At 48.5% G+C, this 19,099-nt stretch overlaps 1 protein-coding gene and 1 long non-coding RNA gene across 4 annotated transcripts; one reads left to right on the forward strand and one right to left on the reverse strand.

Moving 5' to 3' along the window:
* Nucleotides 1–1,081: 1,081 nt before the first annotated feature.
* Nucleotides 1,082–14,562, reverse strand: LOC135815389 (uncharacterized). 3 transcript variants are annotated; one of them, XM_065328681.1, is made up of 5 exons: nucleotides 14,218–14,562; nucleotides 12,367–12,436; nucleotides 12,050–12,152; nucleotides 2,154–2,208; nucleotides 1,082–1,395 (listed from the first exon to the last, which is right to left on the reverse strand). In XM_065328681.1, exons 1-5 carry the CDS (start codon nucleotides 14,297–14,299, stop codon nucleotides 1,376–1,378), a joined length of 330 nt encoding a protein of 109 aa, XP_065184753.1. In that variant the 5' UTR covers nucleotides 14,300–14,562; the 3' UTR covers nucleotides 1,082–1,375. The 3 variants fall into 3 exon arrangements, 1 of the variants encoding a protein (XP_065184753.1); XR_010553286.1 differs by lacking the exon at nucleotides 12,367–12,436 and having other exon boundaries at nucleotides 14,218–14,551; XR_010553287.1 differs by lacking the exons at nucleotides 1,082–1,395; nucleotides 2,154–2,208; nucleotides 12,367–12,436 and adding an exon at nucleotides 3,529–4,165 and having other exon boundaries at nucleotides 14,218–14,550.
* A 298-nt stretch (nucleotides 14,563–14,860) lies between these two features.
* On the forward strand, nucleotides 14,861–17,338 carry LOC135815391 (uncharacterized). Its single transcript, XR_010553288.1, has 2 exons — nucleotides 14,861–15,278; nucleotides 16,732–17,338. It is a non-coding gene; the product is annotated as an uncharacterized LOC135815391 (long non-coding RNA).
* The last annotated feature ends 1,761 nt before the right edge of the window (nucleotides 17,339–19,099 follow it).

Genomic DNA, 19,099 nt, shown 5'->3' on the forward strand with positions numbered 1-19,099 from the left:
CTTACCTATACCAACATTATACATGTAGGGCTGTGCATGCTTTCAAAATTCTTCCTTGTTGAAGTAGAATACCGTGCTTGTGGGGGCTTTAGTAGTTCCTTTGCCAGATGTTCTATGCGTATCTCAATGACTTATCAGTTTCAGCACTTGGGCAAGGCACATTCGGGCCTACACATGTAGCCTTGAATTCTGGCTTGGAGGCATTATTTATCTATTTTCATGGCTGCTAGGTTCATCCTTAGTTAAGAGTTATTTCTCCGTTATTCGCTAATGAGTCCACAAAGGACGAAACAGCTAGACAGTACTAGTGCTGTCCCCAGATCGTGTATTCTAAATCCATAATACTGACGCTCAATCTCCAGACAGCTGTTTCAGCCTTTTTTAGGTCCCATCAGTGGAGCTCAGAGCGGGAGGTTAAACAAATGGCAATACGGTCTATATGAAATGAACAAAAAAAGCAATTTGAAAATGGCTCAAAGCATCAAAGTCAGCGAGCTATCTGCAAGACACGCACAAAGAGAGCTTTGCACGAAGGCAGATACATATTACATATACCTTTGACACTAACCAAAAAGAGTGCTCAATCAAGTCAACGCAAGGCAGCGTAATGCGGTGATCGAGTCTATAAAAAGCTATAGTGACATATAGCCAGGCCCCCAGCACAATAAGCTGACTTGCATCATGCTAAAATCGTTCACACAAATCTCTTATAACAATTATTATATAGATTGCAGGATAGGGTGGTTGCACCAGGAAGTGCTGTCTCTGCGATAGTGGGACCAGCCAAGATTGCAGTACAGTCGTCCACCATCAATCCAGCACTTCATTGGCCCACGCCCTCGATACACCAGCATGATTTCCGGAGTTATTACCATTCATTAGAGAGGTTAAGATGCACGTTATTTCTGACGTGACGCGAAAGTTCATCTCGCGTTATTTGGCTCGCACGTCGAAAAATCAACGCGAGTGACCTGCTGCTCGCGTCGAAATTTGGAGTTTTACGCCAAATTTGACGTGAAATTGCGCGTCACGTCGGAAATAACGTGCATCTTAACCTCTCTATTGATACATGCCCCCCACCCCCCAGTTCTTCGGCACCTGACCCGAGTTCTATTTGGGCCGCACTACTTTGTAGCAGTCATACTATAGTACTAGAACTGGATGCACGTGATATCCACTGGAGCTGGCGCTGGCCATGAGCTGACCCACCGCCGTGCCTCCCAGTGTCAATTTTGCTTACGTGATCCTACCACAATCTGGAACATTATCAGTACTCGCCTCTGTTGACTTGCCAGCACTAGTTCTGGTGGATCCGGGCATGTTTCTGCCTTCTCTTAAGCATGTATTCTCCTGCAGGTGCATCTTTCACCTCCTTCTAATGCGCGAGCACATTTTCTGTGGAGATTCAACGACACATAGACCAGAAAATACAGAACGGAACAGTGGCTGCCAATGCGACACAAGTACCACATAGACCTAAAAACTCATAAGTACCCTGGGAGTTAGATGCATTTACGGGCAGTATGCCAGGATTTGCGCAGCTAATTTAAAATCAGATTAGCAATGCTGTGTGCTACCTAGGCGGCATCTTGGACTCAAAAACCAACCGATTGTGGTCCAACCCAACCGACAGCGTTGTCGGTGGGTTCCGATTGGCAGGTGTTGGGTGGACGTATGATCCATGCGTCCCCACAAGCAATGAGAAGTTAACAATGCCACTAAGGATATACTATCGCGGACAGCAGTACAATGAAACTGGGCCATTCATTATCAGCAATATCAGGGGTATATCCCATCCGATAAGACGTACTGCTCGTGTATGGCGGACTTTACAGCAGGTCCCGACATAGCTTGCCCCGTGCCCTTTACCACTCCTGGGCCAAAACTGTTGTACAATATTCGAGAGGGTCTAGCCTAGTGAGTGTGAACAGAACCTGGCAAACCATATCTCCAAGTGATTCACATGTTGGTATATTCTCCGTTATCATACATCAATTCCGAGCAATTTGACACCCGAATATTCTCGCACCACTACTGCTGAAGTATTGACCACAAACCATGTTCCATTTGACTTACAAACGGAACTTGCAAAAGGCATGAGAGCACTGGAATCTGTAAAGACTCTCGCATTATTTATTAGCCACCATACATACCTTTCGGGAAGTCGTGTTGGATGCAGAATGCTCGGAGAGCAGAGCTGAGTGAGATCTGCATACAGTAACACAGCGACAATGAATCACATGAACAGAAGGTATCCGTACACATCTGAATATGCGCTTATGGGAGGAAAATCCGTGCGACAAAAGAGGATCGTGCTATGCAGGTGTATGTCTTACCCGGGTACGTACTAAGTGAGTTCCACCGTACGTATATAATTGTATTGCAATTGAATTACTTTACTGACTGGAGCCAAAAATATCAATTGGCACTTACTCCGGTTACCCGAATGTTTCGGTACCACTATCATTAGGTTTGTTGCAATCGAACCAAGTAATAGTTGAGTCATTTTCAATGCGTTAGGTGTTACCTGACGTGCCCACTGCATCAGCCGCTATGTCATATTCCACCAGGCATGCACCAAACCAGGCGCAATGCGCACACTGATGATGGTGGTTGTCACACAACGAGCAGTAGTAAAAGTGAAAGCACATTTTGCATGTGATTTTGTTGTAATTTGTGCCTGTCGAATTGTCTCAGTGTAACTAGTTTATCGTTAGCTTACTAGTTTGTTTATACAAAAGAGAAAGACCAAGGAACTACAAGTTACGCTATACTGTCCACTAACACCACCAGTTACTAAACAATCAGCTCATGCGATAGCATTGCACGACACTGAACAGCTCTAGCACATCTTGGATGCGCACTCCAACAGCCTTGTGGACGACGACCGTCACTGGAGAATCGGTCCGTCGCTCCACCAGCCCGGCGGCACAGGGGACAGTGCCTTGGGGGTGTCAGGCATGGATCGCCAATGTAATGTTGTTCTCTTGCTGTGTTCCAAACAACAACTAGCTCGGAGCTCCGGAAAGCTCCGCAATAGTGAGGTTTTGCATTCCGAATTTCGGCTCGGGGTTCTTTGGTCATTTGTCGAACATCAAAATGTCGAATTTTCGCACCGACGTTTGTTTTGCAAGTCGAAAATGATGTGTTTTGATTTCGTGAGCCCCAGCATCAGCAATGTCCTGTCCCGTGCTCCTTTTCTTGCTGATTCCGACAAACTTTGATCGCGCCCAAAGAGTCGAGGGCCAAACCTGCCTCCTCAGTCGCCTCAGAAAAACAAAAAGGTACACCACACCAGGAAGCAAGTCAAATAAAGATGTGTGAACAACAGCCACACACCACAGAAAAGCATACAGAACAAAAACTCAATTACCGACACCATAGACACTGCAAAATCCAAACAGGAGGAAAATACTAACTCCCTGAGGACACTGAGCATGAGGCAAACGAGCAAGCAACCTCTTGCCGATGTTCCACCGTGTAACAACAACCGCGCTGGCCACCGGACTGTATGGTAGAGGTATTACACCTGGACCTCAAGACCAACGGGCGAAGGACAGCAGGCCGGGCCCAGGTAAATACAATGAGGAGCACTGTATACAACTACAGAAATAACCCAAACCCATGCCAATTTGACCAACATACCTTCCCTGCGCATCCATTCCTAGTGTACGGGTCTGAAAGATGAAAGATGGAGCGCTTGTATACACGGGCCCGGAAAGCCTGCTTCGGCCGCTCGGCAGCAGCTTCGTAGTGGTGGTCAAGGGTCGAAGACCGACGGATACGGATCAACTCCCCAGTGAACACACCTTTGCCCATACTACAGGGGTGGTTACTACCGACAAGCAGATACAGGAAACGATTGGTGACCTTGAAATGAGGCTTCACCGCCATGTATCCCTTACTACGGAAAACTGTGGTGTCCAGGAAATCAATGCCATCATGTGTCAGTTCATGAGAAAACTTGAGGGCCGAACACTTATTATTCCTATCTAAAGTGCGCTGAACTTGACCTTCGCAACCATGCAATGATAAAGCGTCTATAAACCTGAACCTCTAAACCCTCCCCGTCTAAGATCGGCAAAACGTACCGCTTCTCCAAATACAGCATAACAATGTCGGCATAGACCACTGCTGCAGGCGAACCCATGGCAGTCCCTTGGATCTGCCGAAACACATCGTTACCATACACGAACTCATTTTTCTTCCGAATGACTGACATCAAGGAAGTCACTGCTGTTAATAACCATGTACGAAGGGCGAGGGGCATCCACCTTGTACACCTGTGTGTGATATACCACGACAACCGAGCTCGTTGGGGATGTTGGTGTAGTAAAGGCTGGTCACATCTATAATAAATAAATTTCACGGTTCGCGTGAGACTCGGCTGGAAGCCGAGTTTTCCGCATCCGCCGTGGGAACGCCACCACCCTCTAGGATCAAAGGCGCAGATGCAGCGCCTGAACGGTGGGAGGTGAGTAGATCAGACCCACCACCAAGTGGTCAAAGACCGAAATCCCATTAGCTGCATCCATGTTACCCTCGTGCCAGGCCACGAGTTCCCAATTGACTGTGGGTCGCAGCACGGCTGGAAAAAATCCTTCCGCTTCCAAGCAGGACTTGAACCTGGTACCCTCTGTTTCTCAATCATGGTCTTAGACCATCCCACTATGCCTGCCTGTCACATCTATACTCAATTATAAATGATCGTCCCGCACAGGCAAACCTTCTACCAAGTTGATGAAATCCGCAGTTGAGGTCAGAACAGTACTTTCCTCACATACATACGGGTTCAGTAGAAAGTCAGTGAACTCAGCGGGATAGTAGCCAGGACTATTTAGATTAACAATAGGCCTAACCTTCAGGACCCAGGGCTTATGTGTTTTGAGAAGTCTCCTGAAAACGGGCATGCGCCCCCGGTGCGACTAAGAACAGTGACATATATTTGTGGGCATACGATGCTCAATGCGATGCCTAGTCATGGCGAGTAAACAATTGACTCGGGTCGCTCACAGGAAGTCTCAACACAGCCTTGAGCCTGTCGGTTGCCATCGGCAGTCTAGCCGCATGCTCATCTAGCCCCTCAGGCAAAAAAACAGTCATTTATAATGTTTGGCATTGTGATGCTGGGCACGACCTATATCATCATAGTGAGATCTGTCCAGGACTACTATCACAATAGACTGCCTTTGAATATACCTGAGTCCGATCGCGTTCTAGCTCCCAAACTATGTGCTGCATGTGTACACTCCGCCTATGGTTAGTCTACTCCAGAACAACGCCTGGAGAGGTTCATTGGGGGCATGATGTCCCCCCACCCCATTCCCCCTGCACCTGAAGTACCGGTATTGCCCCCCCCCCCCCTCCCCAAACAAATTACAGGACACAGATGGAGCACTGGGGAGCACGTAGCAGTAGGCAAAGTTGACGATGCCAGTGCAGACACGGCCTGACCTCGGTCACCACACTGGCACCGTATAGTCTCAAAGGGACATAGCTACCAGAGAACACACAGAATGGGAGTATATAGTGCTATCTCGGTGGATAGACAACCCCCTATACACAAAATATCTACTGATAGAGTTCTGTGTAGACCCTATGTGCACATATGTGTGGATGAGTACTGGTAAACGGACAGCTAACCCTAGTCTAAGTAAAATAAAGGTAGAATGTAGACCCTGGGCAAAAAAATAAGTAAATAAAAATATTGACTAGTTTGAGGGAAAGACACAAACGGGAAAAGTCTGAAGAAAAAATTGACTGTCACCAAAAAAATAATAATAGCTACACACACGAGGGAACTCGGATGGAGAGCCAAGGATTAAAATTGAAAAAGAGGACCATCAGTTTACGAGTTATCCGTTTTGTCCAACACTAACGGATATAAACGTGATGCAGCTAAGCATCAGGTCGTTGAATGTCATGATCTCATCAGTCAGTTTTTGTGCTGATTGTTGCACATTTTTGACTCAGCAGTATTCTGCATATAACCGTTAGTGTTGGACAAAACGGATAACTTGTAAACATGAGGGAACACTTGTAACCTTGGCCTGAGGTTACAATTACATTCACAGGAGCATAAACTCCCCAGCCCCCAGCCAGGCACCAGTTCCAACCATGACAAGACGTTGAGATCAAAACTGCAACTCTCAAGTCCAAAACATTCTCTCCAAGCAAAAGGAAAAACCAGCATCATAACAGAGCGAGCCAGCGAAAAGATACGCATGCGTGTGTGCCTGTGAGTGTGTACAAATGACGTATGCATACATGTCATGAAGTAGAGTCACATTCATAGCTACAATCAAGAGTGGAAATATTACTACGCCAAACGGAACATGTGCAACATGTTACACCTCCCCCCTCGTTACAGAGGGAACGATAGTGACCGAAAGTTACAAAGCTTAGAGCATATCCGTGATAGCTTTCTACATGAGAAAATTAAATACTGGAAAGTGAAATAGTGTGGCGCAAGTATGGTACAAGTGTAGTTAATCGGTGTGAGGTATAATGGAAAGTTTAGAAACTACTAATGCTATGTAAGTGGACTGTGAAACAGCAAGTGAAATGCTCGACATTATTCATACTAACCTAACAACAGGTAGGACTGTGTGAAATATGTGTATTTCTGAACTAAGAATGTACAATTTCTCAATAATCACACTGTACAGTCATAGACACTCACTGAGCAAACCTTGCTGGCGGCTGAATGTTTGCACGGTTCCGCAGATCATAGTGGTGCACAACAGGCACAGGTGCATGATTCAGTGCTGCGGCTGGTGGCGGCACCGGCGCAGCAGCAATTACTGGTGCAGGTGGCGCCTGCACTGGAGCCGGGATTGGTACTGGTTGCATATTATACTCAACATCAGGCATGTAGTCGGCAATAGAAGTCGGAGGCGAGTTCGGTACGAGCTCATTGGCACTTGCAGGCAGATCAGAGCCAGTCCAAGCCTTCAGACGGTCAACGTGAACAGTCTGGGTCGTGCCGGATTTGTCAGCTATCCGAAGTACTACATCGTCAACACGTTCTAGCACAGTGTACGGGCCTTTCCAAGGTCGATGGAACTTGGAAGTCGTACCTGGTTTGACGGCAGGAGAATGCAACCGAACCATGTCACCAACGTTGAGTTTCGGTTGTTTAGCGTGCTTGTCATAGTGGGCCTTCTGCCGTCGTTGAGCTGTTGCTCCAGCATCACGGGCATGCGTGAACGCTCGTTGTAGATTGCGCCGTAAGTTGATAACATACGTGTTCACATGGGAGCGCTCAGAGTCTGGTGACTGAAACATCACATCAACAGGCAGGTGTATTTCATGACCTAACATGAGCATCGCTGGCGTCTCCTTGGTCGAGGAGTGCACACTAGACCGATAGGCCAGCAGACAACGTTGCAGATGACGGTCCCAATTGGTGTGGTGGTCGTCGACGTGAGCAGCCAGCATTTGCTCAAGTGTGCGATTCATCCTCTCGACTAAGCCGTCACTCTGGGGCCGGTATGCTGTTGTACGTGACTTTCTGATATCCAACAACTGACAGATCTGCTGGAATAACCTCGACTCAAATTGCGCACCACGGTCAGAGTGCAGCTGGTATGGAATACCATAACGACAGAAGAAGCCGTCAACAAGGACATGTGCTACTGTTTCAGCAGTAATATTCGGTACAGGAAACGCTTCTGGCCACTTAGTGAAATAGTCACAAATGACGACTAAATACTTGTTACCGCTAGGCGTAGTAGGCAGTGGGCCCATAATATCAATAGCAACTTTCTCTAGCGGGAATGATGGGCGGTCTTGGACAAGCGGGGCTTTGGCCTTTGGTAGCGGTGCTTTGCGGCTCTCACAAATATCACATGCTTGGCAAAATTCACTAACTGCAGACGACATGAAGGGCCAATAACACCGCTTGCGAAGCTTGTCTTGTGTTCGCTCAATACCTAAGTGGCTTCCAGAGACATCAGCATGCACAGACTGAAGCATGCGGGATTGCAGAGACTGTGGTACAACAAATTGTAGGTACGGTGTGTCGCTATTCTCGGGGTGGTAAACCCGGTACAACACTCCATCAACCAGTCTTAGACGCTTCCACTGGCTCCATAATCGTATCAATGCAATAGACGCACCGTGCATGGCAGAATCACTACGCAGGGGCCTGTCAAGTAATGCCTCCTGCCAGCCGATCATTGTACTCACATCTGCATCTTCTAATTGAGCTCTGCGCAACTCTTCAACAGTGAAAGACTCACACCAATTGGGTGGCGACACTTCAGCATTGACTGTTACAGGATTACTATCAGGACTAGCGCTAGACAGGTGATTGACAACAATATTCTGCTCACCTACTCTCTGCTCGGGCGTTGGCGTCGGTGAGGTTGCGGTAGCCGGGCTGTGGTAGCGGAGTCTTGACAAGGCGTCTGCATTGACATGCTGCTTCCCGGGCCGATGTGTGACGACGTAGTCGAAGACGGCCAAACGCTCAATCCACCGGGCTAGAAGACCGTCCACTTCCCGGAACGAATGTAGCCAGATGAGCGCTTTGTGATCAGTTCGCAATGTGAACTGATTTCCAAGTAGGTAATGGCGGAAATGTGCAGTAAATGTGACAACAGCAAGCAGCTCCTTGCGTGTACTGCCCATGTTACGTTGGGATCTCGTTAATGCTTTGCTGGCATAGGCAATCACTACTTCCTCACCGTGACTATTGACTTGCGAGAGAACAGCTCCCATGGCGAGATCTGACGCATCAGTGTCCAGGATGAAGCGCTTTGCAGGATCAGGATATGTTAGAACAGGTGACTTGACTAGTCGGGACTTCAGTTCAGCAAATGCCTGTTCACACTCATGTGTCCAGTTGAAAGTGGCATTCTTCTGGGACAAACGGTTCAGGGGCTCTACAATTTCTGAGAAATGTGGCACAAAGCGGCGATAGTACGATGCGAAACCAACAAAGCTACGCACCTCTTTCAGTGATGTTGGGGATGACCAGTCTTGAACAGCCGTGAACTTGCTTGCATCCGGTGCCACACCTTGCTCTGAGAATAAGAATCCCAGGTACGTGACTGAGGACTGAAGCAGTGAGCACTTCTTGGGCTTGATCTTGAGGCCAGCTTGACGAAGACGACTGAATATTGTTTGCAGACGACTCATGTGTTCCTCAATCGTTGATGAGAACACGATAATGTCGTCCAAGTAGACCAGACAGATATTGGGTACTAGGTCACCAAGGACCCGGTTCATGAGGCGTTGAAAAGTTGCCGGTGCGTTACACAGGCCGAACGGCATACGGTTCCACTCGAATAATCCGAACGGTGTCACAAACGCCGACTTAGCTTTGGCAGCTTCATCTATCTCCACCTGCCAATAGCCAGCTGCGAGATCTAAGGTAGAGAAGTAGCGTGCACCCGCCATAGCGTCGATAGCATCGTCCACACGAGGAAGGGGAAAGGCATCCTTCTCGGTGATACTGTTCAACTGCCGGTAGTCGATGCATAGCCGGATAGAAGAGTCAGGCTTGCGTACGACAACTATCGGAGCAGCCCAAGGGCTTCTGGATGGAGATATAATCTCATGATCAAGCAGTTGATCAACGTGCTGCTTTACCTCGACTCGTTGACTGAGAGGAATTCGGCGGGGTGGCTGTCTCTTAGGCTGATCAGATGTAGTCTGGATGTTGTGTGTTACTACATCAGTCTTCCCAAGGTCGAATTGTCCCTGCGAGATGACATCGGCATTGTCGTTGAGCACAGTAGCTATAGCAGACTGCGCTTGCGGATCGAGGTGACGTAAGTCAAATAGATCGTCTGGCTCGGAAGGTGAGCAGCTCTCTTCCTGTACTGCGCTACAGCTATGCTCGTCAACAGAGGCAGCATGCGTAGGCGAATCATTGAGATCATCGTCAATGTAAATATCAGAATCAAATTCAGCAATTTGATAATTCTTCGGGACAGTTGTGGAATGAGGAAGAAAATTTTGTAGGCGAATCCAAACACGGCCAGCAGAGTCAGGAGTAGCCACCACACGTGACATAGCAGTGCTAAACTTGGAAATAAACTTCTCTGAGGGTGAAACAAAACCAGCAGAGCTAGGTAAATGATTATCATCGGTACGCAGCTGAGCTTGAACAATGACTTGTGTATACGCTGGTACAGTAACCGAATTAGCAAGATGAACACGGCAGACTACAGGATTAGCATTATGGGTGGGCTCTAGGGGTACATCGACACCGCCTGCATCGAGCATGTTGCGACCGAAATCAATTGTGCAGCCATGAGATTGCAAGAAGTCAATGCCGATTAGCACATCGGGCATAATGTCAGCAACAATGACTCTGTGGCGTACAGCAAGCTTGCCAGTTGCTAACAATACGACAGCTTCCCCGAGCACAGGGACAGAAGAATTATTTACCGCTTTAAGAACAGTATTAACGGGTGAGATAGATAAATGAACATTGTGATGAGAGAGAGACTTAGCAAAGCTGGTGCTCAACAACGTTACGCAACTGCCGGTGTCCACAAGCATGTTGGCTGGTACAGCCTCGACCGTGCCTTGGATCTGCACCGTGCTGTCGGACTGTGTTGCAAGACACGACAGAGGCAGGACAATCGAGCTGTCTGGACACTCGGCTGGAGTAATTGTGCAGGCCTGACAAGTTGTCTCAGTAGGTAAGCAGACAGCCTCATGACACACCGAACACGGTTCACTCTGCTTACCGGTACATGGGTCCATTGGGGAGGTTGCTGACGGCGGACCCTGGCTGTCAGCGACGCTCAGTTTCCCCGACCGCGTCCACGACCCCGGTGACCACCACGGTTAGCCGGTGTGTATCTCTGGTGCGGACAGTCAGGTGCGAAATGCATTGTGCTGTCGCACACATAGCACCGCTTGGTGTCACCATCTCCACTCCGATGCAGATTAGTTGGCCTCTCCAGCGTGAGCCTGGAGATCTTGTCCTCCAGGGCTGCCATCCTCGACAGCAGGGCGTTGAGTGTAGGGTCACTGGGCTGAGATTGCACCGCACATATAACTGGGCTAGCTGCCTGCTGCTGCTGGTCTGCCTCCAGGATGCACTGAAAATGCATAGCCCGTCGGAGTGCATCATCCAATGTTGGTGGGTCCGTGCCACGAACATGCAGGCGCAGGTCCCTGCTGTCAAGGCCGGCTACAAAGGTGTCGCGCGCCAGGGTATCCTGCACTGCTCCAGCTACCGTGGGGTACGCCCGTCTACTGAGCCTGCGGACGACTTCCGCAAAATCCGACAGGGACTCGCCACGAATTTGCCGGCGTGACTGCAGCTCTGCTCTGAACGTGGGGATGAAGTTTGCGTCGCCGAATCGCTGTTCAAACGCCTGCAGCAGCTGGTCGAATGGGCCTGTCCTCGTATGGGCTTCCAAACTTTGGAAGTAAGACAGTGCGTGGCCGGTGAGGTACAACCCAATGTACCTGCCTTGGTCTGCCGGTGTCCAGTTGTTTGCATTCGCGACGAGGCGAAAATGGCCAATCCATGATGTCCAGTCGGCGTTGCGCTCGCCAGAGAATTTCTCTGGCGTGGCCCATGCCCGCATCTGCTGTTGTTGACGTGCTGGTTGTTGCGCTGGGCCCGGTGGTGGTGGTGGAGGGGGCGGAGGAGCGCCACCTTGCTGAGCCATCTCTACACGATCAATCTTCCACAAATAATTTGGTACGCGTGCTCTCACAAGACGTGGAATTCGAATTCGCTGCCACCACGTGTAACCTTGGCCTGAGGTTACAATTACATTCACAGGAGCATAAACTCCCCAGCCCCCAGCCAGGCACCAGTTCCAACCATGACAAGACGTTGAGATCAAAACTGCAACTCTCAAGTCCAAAACATTCTCTCCAAGCAAAAGGAAAAACCAGCATCATAACAGAGCGAGCCAGCGAAAAGATACGCATGCGTGTGTGCCTGTGAGTGTGTACAAATGACGTATGCATACATGTCATGAAGTAGAGTCACATTCATAGCTACAATCAAGAGTGGAAATATTACTACGCCAAACGGAACATGTGCAACATGTTACACACTCATCCTTACCCAAGTCCCAACGTCAGCACTCGGCGCTGCTCCGAACCAAGAGGGGACACTGGAGAGATCGTCCATCAGCTCCTCTCTTGTCCTGCGATCAAATCGCCTAATGCTAAAACACAAGAAGATAGGAAAGGCAAGTAGAATAAATAAATCAATAAAATAATAGACAACAAAACAAGTTTGAACAGCTGCAAACGTAATGGACGATCCGAACAAGACCAATGATATACCTAGCAATAATTGTGCAGAGTGTGCAGCCCAAGGATAATCATCCCACGGCAAAGTTTATTGTTTAGGGCATAGACTCACAGTAACAGGCTCACCTTTGCTGCATCTCACACCGCTTCACACGGTAATCTACTGTATCACCATGGTAATTTCTGTTGCACATTGCTGCTTGTTTAACAAAAGGCAGAAAACACACCGAATTTCCAGGAATTACCATGGTGATACGGTACTTCATAATGACCCAGAGAGAAACTAAACCGGTATCGAATTCCTGTCAGCGACGCAATTCTTCTGAGGTGTAAAGTGACTTCAGGAATATGTTGCAGAAAACTGCGATGCATGCTGATTATCTACTGTGCCCTATTGTGCACAATATACCAGGTGTGTTACTCAGGGATGAAGTAGATGCACACACGTGCCGTGCATCACGGCACAGGTTAGGTTTGCTACTAGCTGCTTTAGTGTACTTGTGGTCCGAACTTGCACTCTACTCAACTCTGCATACGCAAAGAGTGCTGGTGCCGAAATGAACCAGAAGGGTGCTGAGTGGGACGCAACAACACTGACTCTGTATACCCATGTCCACAGATATGATAGGGTATGCAGTACCTGCTCTAAGATTTAACACAAACTGGGTACACGTCTAACTGGCACAACTCCTGCAACACTGGGCCAGAGCCAGATGCGTTCAAGTGCGGCTACTGTGTGTCAGGGAGTCGTAAACTTACTTTCGACTTCCTGATGTACATAATTGTACATGTACATGTATGAACGTACTCGCACTGGGCACTCTGGCCGCACGTATCTGCAAGCGTATGCAGCCTGTCAGTGGCGGTATACCCTCGAAGTATAAAAAATTATAGTACTCGACAGGACTTCCGACCGGGTCGCAGGTAACCCAGTGTTATTTTTCCAAAAGGTCCAAGTACTCACAAACAGGGTCACTGACCCGGCTCTGGAGCAGACACTGGTAATCTAGGTCCAAGTTTGCTCGATTTTGTTCTGACGCTTCATGTGCTTTCATAGCCAAGGTTTCTCACTTTCTTCGCAAGCTCTTTTAGTCTTGAGAGTTGACAACTGCTTATGGTTGTGTTGGCAGAAAACATGTCAGCTAATCTGACAACCGTCCAACCCCATTTTACTGGTAAGTAGTCAGCGAGTGGCTTTGATGGGGCCATACTAGAGGGGAAGTTACGCGGCATATTTGTGCTTCCTTTTTGAAAACACGCTCTCGCTCGAAGGGTTTCTAAACTTTATCCCTGCTCTCATTGATGGAGTTGCCAGCGGCACTCTACACTCGGAAGAACAATGTTGTCTAGTTTTTTATGAAAAATTGTCAAACATTTTCAAATTGCTATAAGTTTGGTTAGGGCCGGGTTCCACTGCGGCTCCGCAGCTCCGCTGCTCCACGGTACTTGGCTGCATGCAGCAGAGCGGCGCGGTTCCAGTGACACTCGCCATTCACGGTACCGAGATCGTGCTCGACGTTTTTGATGACATTTAGCCTGCCTGCGGCGCGTGAAATCCAAAAAAATCCTCGTGTTCTGGCCTGTGCAACGAACTAAAATTCCCCCGAATAAAACAATCAAGTGCGGGAAACAATGCAAGCCGTGACCGCGGCTTGCATTTTTTTGTATCAAGCAGCGAAGCGAAAGCTGGTGATGAGCCGCGGCCTCGCTGGACCAGCTCGTAATGATGACGCTTCATGCCGTGGATGATGTGCGGCGGAGCGGCAGTGGAACCCAGCCCTTAGGCAAAGGAAATTTGTCATTAATTTGTTCATGCTGCATAGATGGAGAGCTGCACACTCTGGCTTATGGACTCTCGCCTACAGTGTAGTCGTACTGCTAGTGTACTGGCATTACAGAACTTCAGAAGACACGAAAAACGAGAACATAATTATGGCGAGAAAGTAATTACTGGCTAAGAATTGCCCTAGGACTTACCGCTTCTCAGTGCTCCATACCAGGAAGTAGTACAATACCTACTCCCTGCTCCATACGAGTGTTTTCTCCTCATTCTCTGCATCCTTTACCCCAGGAGTCTCGTCCATTTAGCGGCTCAAATGCTTGAGCTCCGGATAGCGGAAAATAGCTCGTCGTCCATTAGCGGCTCTAATAGTACCTGGTCTGAAGTGTCGCAGTCTAGCAACTATGATTTTTGACAGGAGGGTAAGGGTTGCAAACCCAAAGAGACCCTAAGCTTCGTCTATCAAACAAAACAATAAGAATGGCCCTAAAAAATGGAAGAGGAAAAGAGTGAGCGAGCTGGTGTGAGCGCGCTACTTTTCAAAAAATAGAAGCTGAAAGCCATCAAAGTCAAAGCATTCTGGCTAGCGCGTTTGTGTATGTCAAGAGCGCTAGCGCGCTAGTCGCAGCAAACGCTCGCAGCCCAGAGTTAGCGCTATTTGGGCTGTTTGCCGCACGCGGCAGCTGGATGGATCACGTGATCCAAGCTGACAAATAAGGTCCGATGGTTCAGCTACATTGAGCCACAAGCCCTACGCTATACGGTGTAACTACCAAAATTTAATTATTATTTATACGAGTACATGTAGGTCTACAACCAAGAATCAAGATACAAGAGTCCATGGGGCATGACCCCAGGGACCGGTCGACCATGGACATTTTTACTTCGTAGATTCTAGCTGGTATGCAAGGTGAAATAGTTTCCATCAGGGAGTCGTAAAATACAACTTCACCCCCATCAAATAATAGTTGTGTGTGGTTTAGTTAGACTTTAGAAGTGGATGACTGCCTCAGTGTCAGTGACTGCGAGTAGATTGCACCTAGACCTGTACAGTGACTGACTGTATTAGATAACCAGACCATGGAATGTCTTTTGTGTACATCTAATCAGGCGTTGCTCACGATTCGATGCTCAGCAGCGCTCCCTGACAGTGACAAGGAAGGGCCACAGCATCCGGGCCGACAGACAACTGACAGCAGCTAGCCTCCTGCTCCTGCTGTGTTCCTCTCTCAACCAAGTCACGGTGTATAATCGTGTTGTAAGTACAGTGGAGATTTGTGCTTGTGCACTGAGCTGAGGCTGCCATAATCAGATGACGAGGGGATCCATAATTTTTATGTAACAGGTTTGGCGAAAATTCGGATGAGGCACAGAAAATTGCAAACCAGCCGGAAATCACTTCCAACACACATCAGCTATGCATAAAGGAAATGATACTTGCAGCATAGCAACGGTCATATGTGGGCCATGATGGGAGCCGGAGGTACCGGTATGAAGATGGCCGCAAACTTTTTGTGGGACAGCTTGTCCCATATTTGGCAGGTACAACCAGCTCAAGTACACATTTTGCCCGTAAAAGAGGCCTGTTCACAGCTAGTTGTTTTAAAGTGTTATGCAGCAGGAGTACATAATCATAATAATGGGACGTATCAAGAGTACATAACCCCCCAGAGTGTGCAACGCCGATCCAGCTCTGCATAGGGTCTTGGTCGAGCGGAATCGGATCTTCTGATGTCATGCGTACACTCCACACCAGCGCAAGGCCGGTCTCGAGGCAGGGCACCATTGCTTTTGATCCAAGAGTACCCGCGACTCCCCGGGTTCCCCTCAGATGTGTACGGTATTATGACGCAAAGATCTGATTCCGCTCGACCAAGACCCTATGCAGAGCTGGATCGGGCGTTGCACACTCTGGGGGGTTATGTACTCTTGGACGTATTCATCCATTTCCCGCCGTTAGGTTTTGCGGGGCAAGTCCACTACAACCGTACACACTGTAATACCAACTCTGCATAAAAGGTCATGAACTTTGTGAGGTCATACTCATAAATGTACTACAGTAGAGTCGCGCGCCCAAGAACGTTGTTTCCAAGGGGTTAGCCAGGGACGTTCTTATTTTTCTGCAATCTGGCTGCGTTCTTTTAACACGTTCTTAGAAACAATGCGTACTGAATCATATGTATCCCACAAGCTCCCAGAAAAACAACACCGCCGTTCTTAACTTTAGGCTGTGGCATTCTTAGTATTTCAGGCTGGACGTTCTTGGGCTCCACGTTCTTCAGCGCGCGACTCTACTGTAGAATGGGTTGTTCCTGCCAAAAATGGGGCAACTTGCCCCGCAAAAAAGGTGACGGCCATCTTCGATGCATACCTCCCATTGGTTACGTGTACTCTTGATGGCGGGAAAGAGTGTGACTAAAAAGTTCCCCGGGGCCCCGCATACGAGTACAATAAGCGCATCACTACGCTACAAGATTTTGCAAGAGTTGTTTACAGTCATGCAAGTACGCCTGCCTAGCGCCTGCAAGGCATCAAGGCGGATTATGGGAGGTACCCCCTAGAAGGTCCTGATAAGAGAGGTCCTGCTGTGTATTCTTCTCTCTGTCAAGAAGAGGACTTGAGCAGTGATAAGATTGATGGCAATGCAGCTCTTACAGTGTCAACCCAGCTATGGTTTGATTGGAACCTGTCATCTCTGTTTTGATGCATAGCTCAGCTAAAGATGACAGCCTCAGTGTGACGGTGTGGAGTTGCTGTCAGTGTCTGGTGTCCCGCCTACATTCTATGCCTGGGTGGCTGTTCATGCTCTTAGATAGGGTTTGCCCTTTGCATCGCACGCCTGGACCGTATTGCGTCAGTACAAGACCACACATTGACAGAACGCACGCTGCCAGCGAATGAAATGACGCAGGCATATGACCAGGCTTGCGCTGGATAAGGCATTCAAAAGTCTCTCTATCAGTGAAGGTGCTAACTTGACTGATCCATTGCTGTTTTCTCGCTCGTACAGTGAGAAATAGCTACAGAGCCACCACCATTTGAAATTTTGAATTCCGGTGCCGTTTTCACCGGGCCTGAAACGACAGTCGACTCCATTCATACACCAAATTCACACTGTGTAGCAAATTTCGAGATTTATAGCGAACCGTTCTCCATGTTCCTTTTTGAACCAGTACAAAACTGACCCTTTGCAGCGAACTGTTTTCGTTTACAATGAGCTCATAATAATTATTACCTTGAGGAGGAGCCTGTAAACTTCAGAAAATCAGCTCAATCACAGTCATGGCATTCTCTTTTTCTAGAGAACTGCTACTTTCACTCTTCCTGTCCATGTGCATATAATTATGTGCATCTGCATAGGGATGTGTCCCGACACAGGCAAAGATATGGTTCAGTCTGGGCTGCGGTGGGATCAGGTTTGCGGACGCACGTGTACCACCTGAACCAGGGTCAGCGGCGCAGCAATCACTTTGTCCACATCCAGACTTTTTGGTGGAGTTTTCGGGGGCCTCTCCCAACCCTCACTCAGTTTTATGTGGAATCAGCTGCAATTCCATTACCACAGCCATGCTGTATTTTACTGGCAGTCATAGCAGAAGCCACGGAAATACGATTGCCTTCTTGACTAGAATCCGTATCACAATTACATGTACATGTACTGTTACTGCATGATAGACACGTGGGCCTCAGGAACATATGCTCAGGTTGTACGCAGGATCAGTGGGAAGGGGTGAGGGTCGCAATCATGCTATTCTGATCAGAATGATTTGTCCTTGTGCGTGTGATGGACTGTTGTCGCAAATATGCATTGTGGTGTTGGTGATGGTTGGGGGGGGGGGGGGGGGGAGCATAAATGTTACCAACTAGAAACCCAGAAGTGCTAGCCTACAAGGGGTCTTCATCAGACAGTACATCATCCGACGTGATGAGGGAGACTGTGGTGCTTGCGGAGCAAGTCTGTGCAGTGGAAGGTGTTTTGGCAATCTTGGTAGGAAGAGGTAGAGCAGGAGTTGCGGATATGTTGTGTACATGTACTTGAATCACCCTATGCCTGTAGGGCCAGGAGATGCCCTTGGCTTTGGTGGTGTGCTAGCAGCAGCATCGGTACATGTAGTAGCAAGAGTCCAAAACCACAGGGTTATGGTCCTAACTTATGGACTCTCTTGGTAGTAGCATTAGTAGTAGGCCGGGTGACGACTCTGCAGGTTTGTTGGCAGCTTGACGCTCTCGTAAACAAGCTGGGGTTAGCAGTGGTGCTGACGAAATGGAGAGGAGATGGATGGTTGAGTTGTGGGCAGAAGGTGATACAGACGGGTCCGGCTAGCTATAGTGGTGTTCTGAGGACGGCCTGGGTGTTGCCATTGTGCGGTTGAGTCGATTGAGCAGGGACAAGTAGAATCTGGCTGTGTGGAGATACAGAATGATGTCGGAGATTGGATGTGAGTAAGAGTGGGAGTAAATCATTCATGGATGGAATGAAACGGGTGCTGGTGGGTCTGGTTTGAGCGATAGTGGTGTGCATGGAACTTGTGCTAGATATGGAAGACGTCCGTTGTGATAATTATATGGTGGTAAGACGTTGCATGCATGGCATAGTGGGAAGTGAGCTTGTAAACGTTTTACACACTCTGGAACACATTACTGTTGTGTTCACTAAGGATTGCTCTGGGATGCTGATGAGGGCCTTGAAATGGTATTTTGGGTGGTGCGGTCAACAATCGGACATGCCCTCCCTGAAATTTTGTACTCATATACAATGTACGAAGTAGTGGAAGCGACCGCGACGATAAATTTACATTGCTCCCCACACCAGAGGTCGCGCTTTTCTCGGTAGGCACTGTCTTCCTCAGCCCACTCAAGCTCAACTGATGAGAGGTGAATTCCCCGAAACACTGTGTATAGAGCAGGGAGTGGTGCTATCTTGCAGGTTTGCCGAGCCGAAGGTTCCTTGGACTTCTCGTGTGCTCTGGATGCTAGTCGCGAGACAGTCAAGTGTCAGGTCAGGCCGGCCGGGAAAACACAAGCTCTGGTGAGGGGAGCAACCTACTTTCCAGTGTCTGCTCCAGAGCCGAGTCAGCG

The sequence above is a fragment of the Sycon ciliatum genome, chromosome 4 (genome assembly GCF_964019385.1).
Source record: "Sycon ciliatum chromosome 4, ocSycCili1.1, whole genome shotgun sequence".
In the NCBI taxonomy this organism is placed as follows: domain Eukaryota; kingdom Metazoa; phylum Porifera; class Calcarea; order Leucosolenida; family Sycettidae; genus Sycon; species Sycon ciliatum.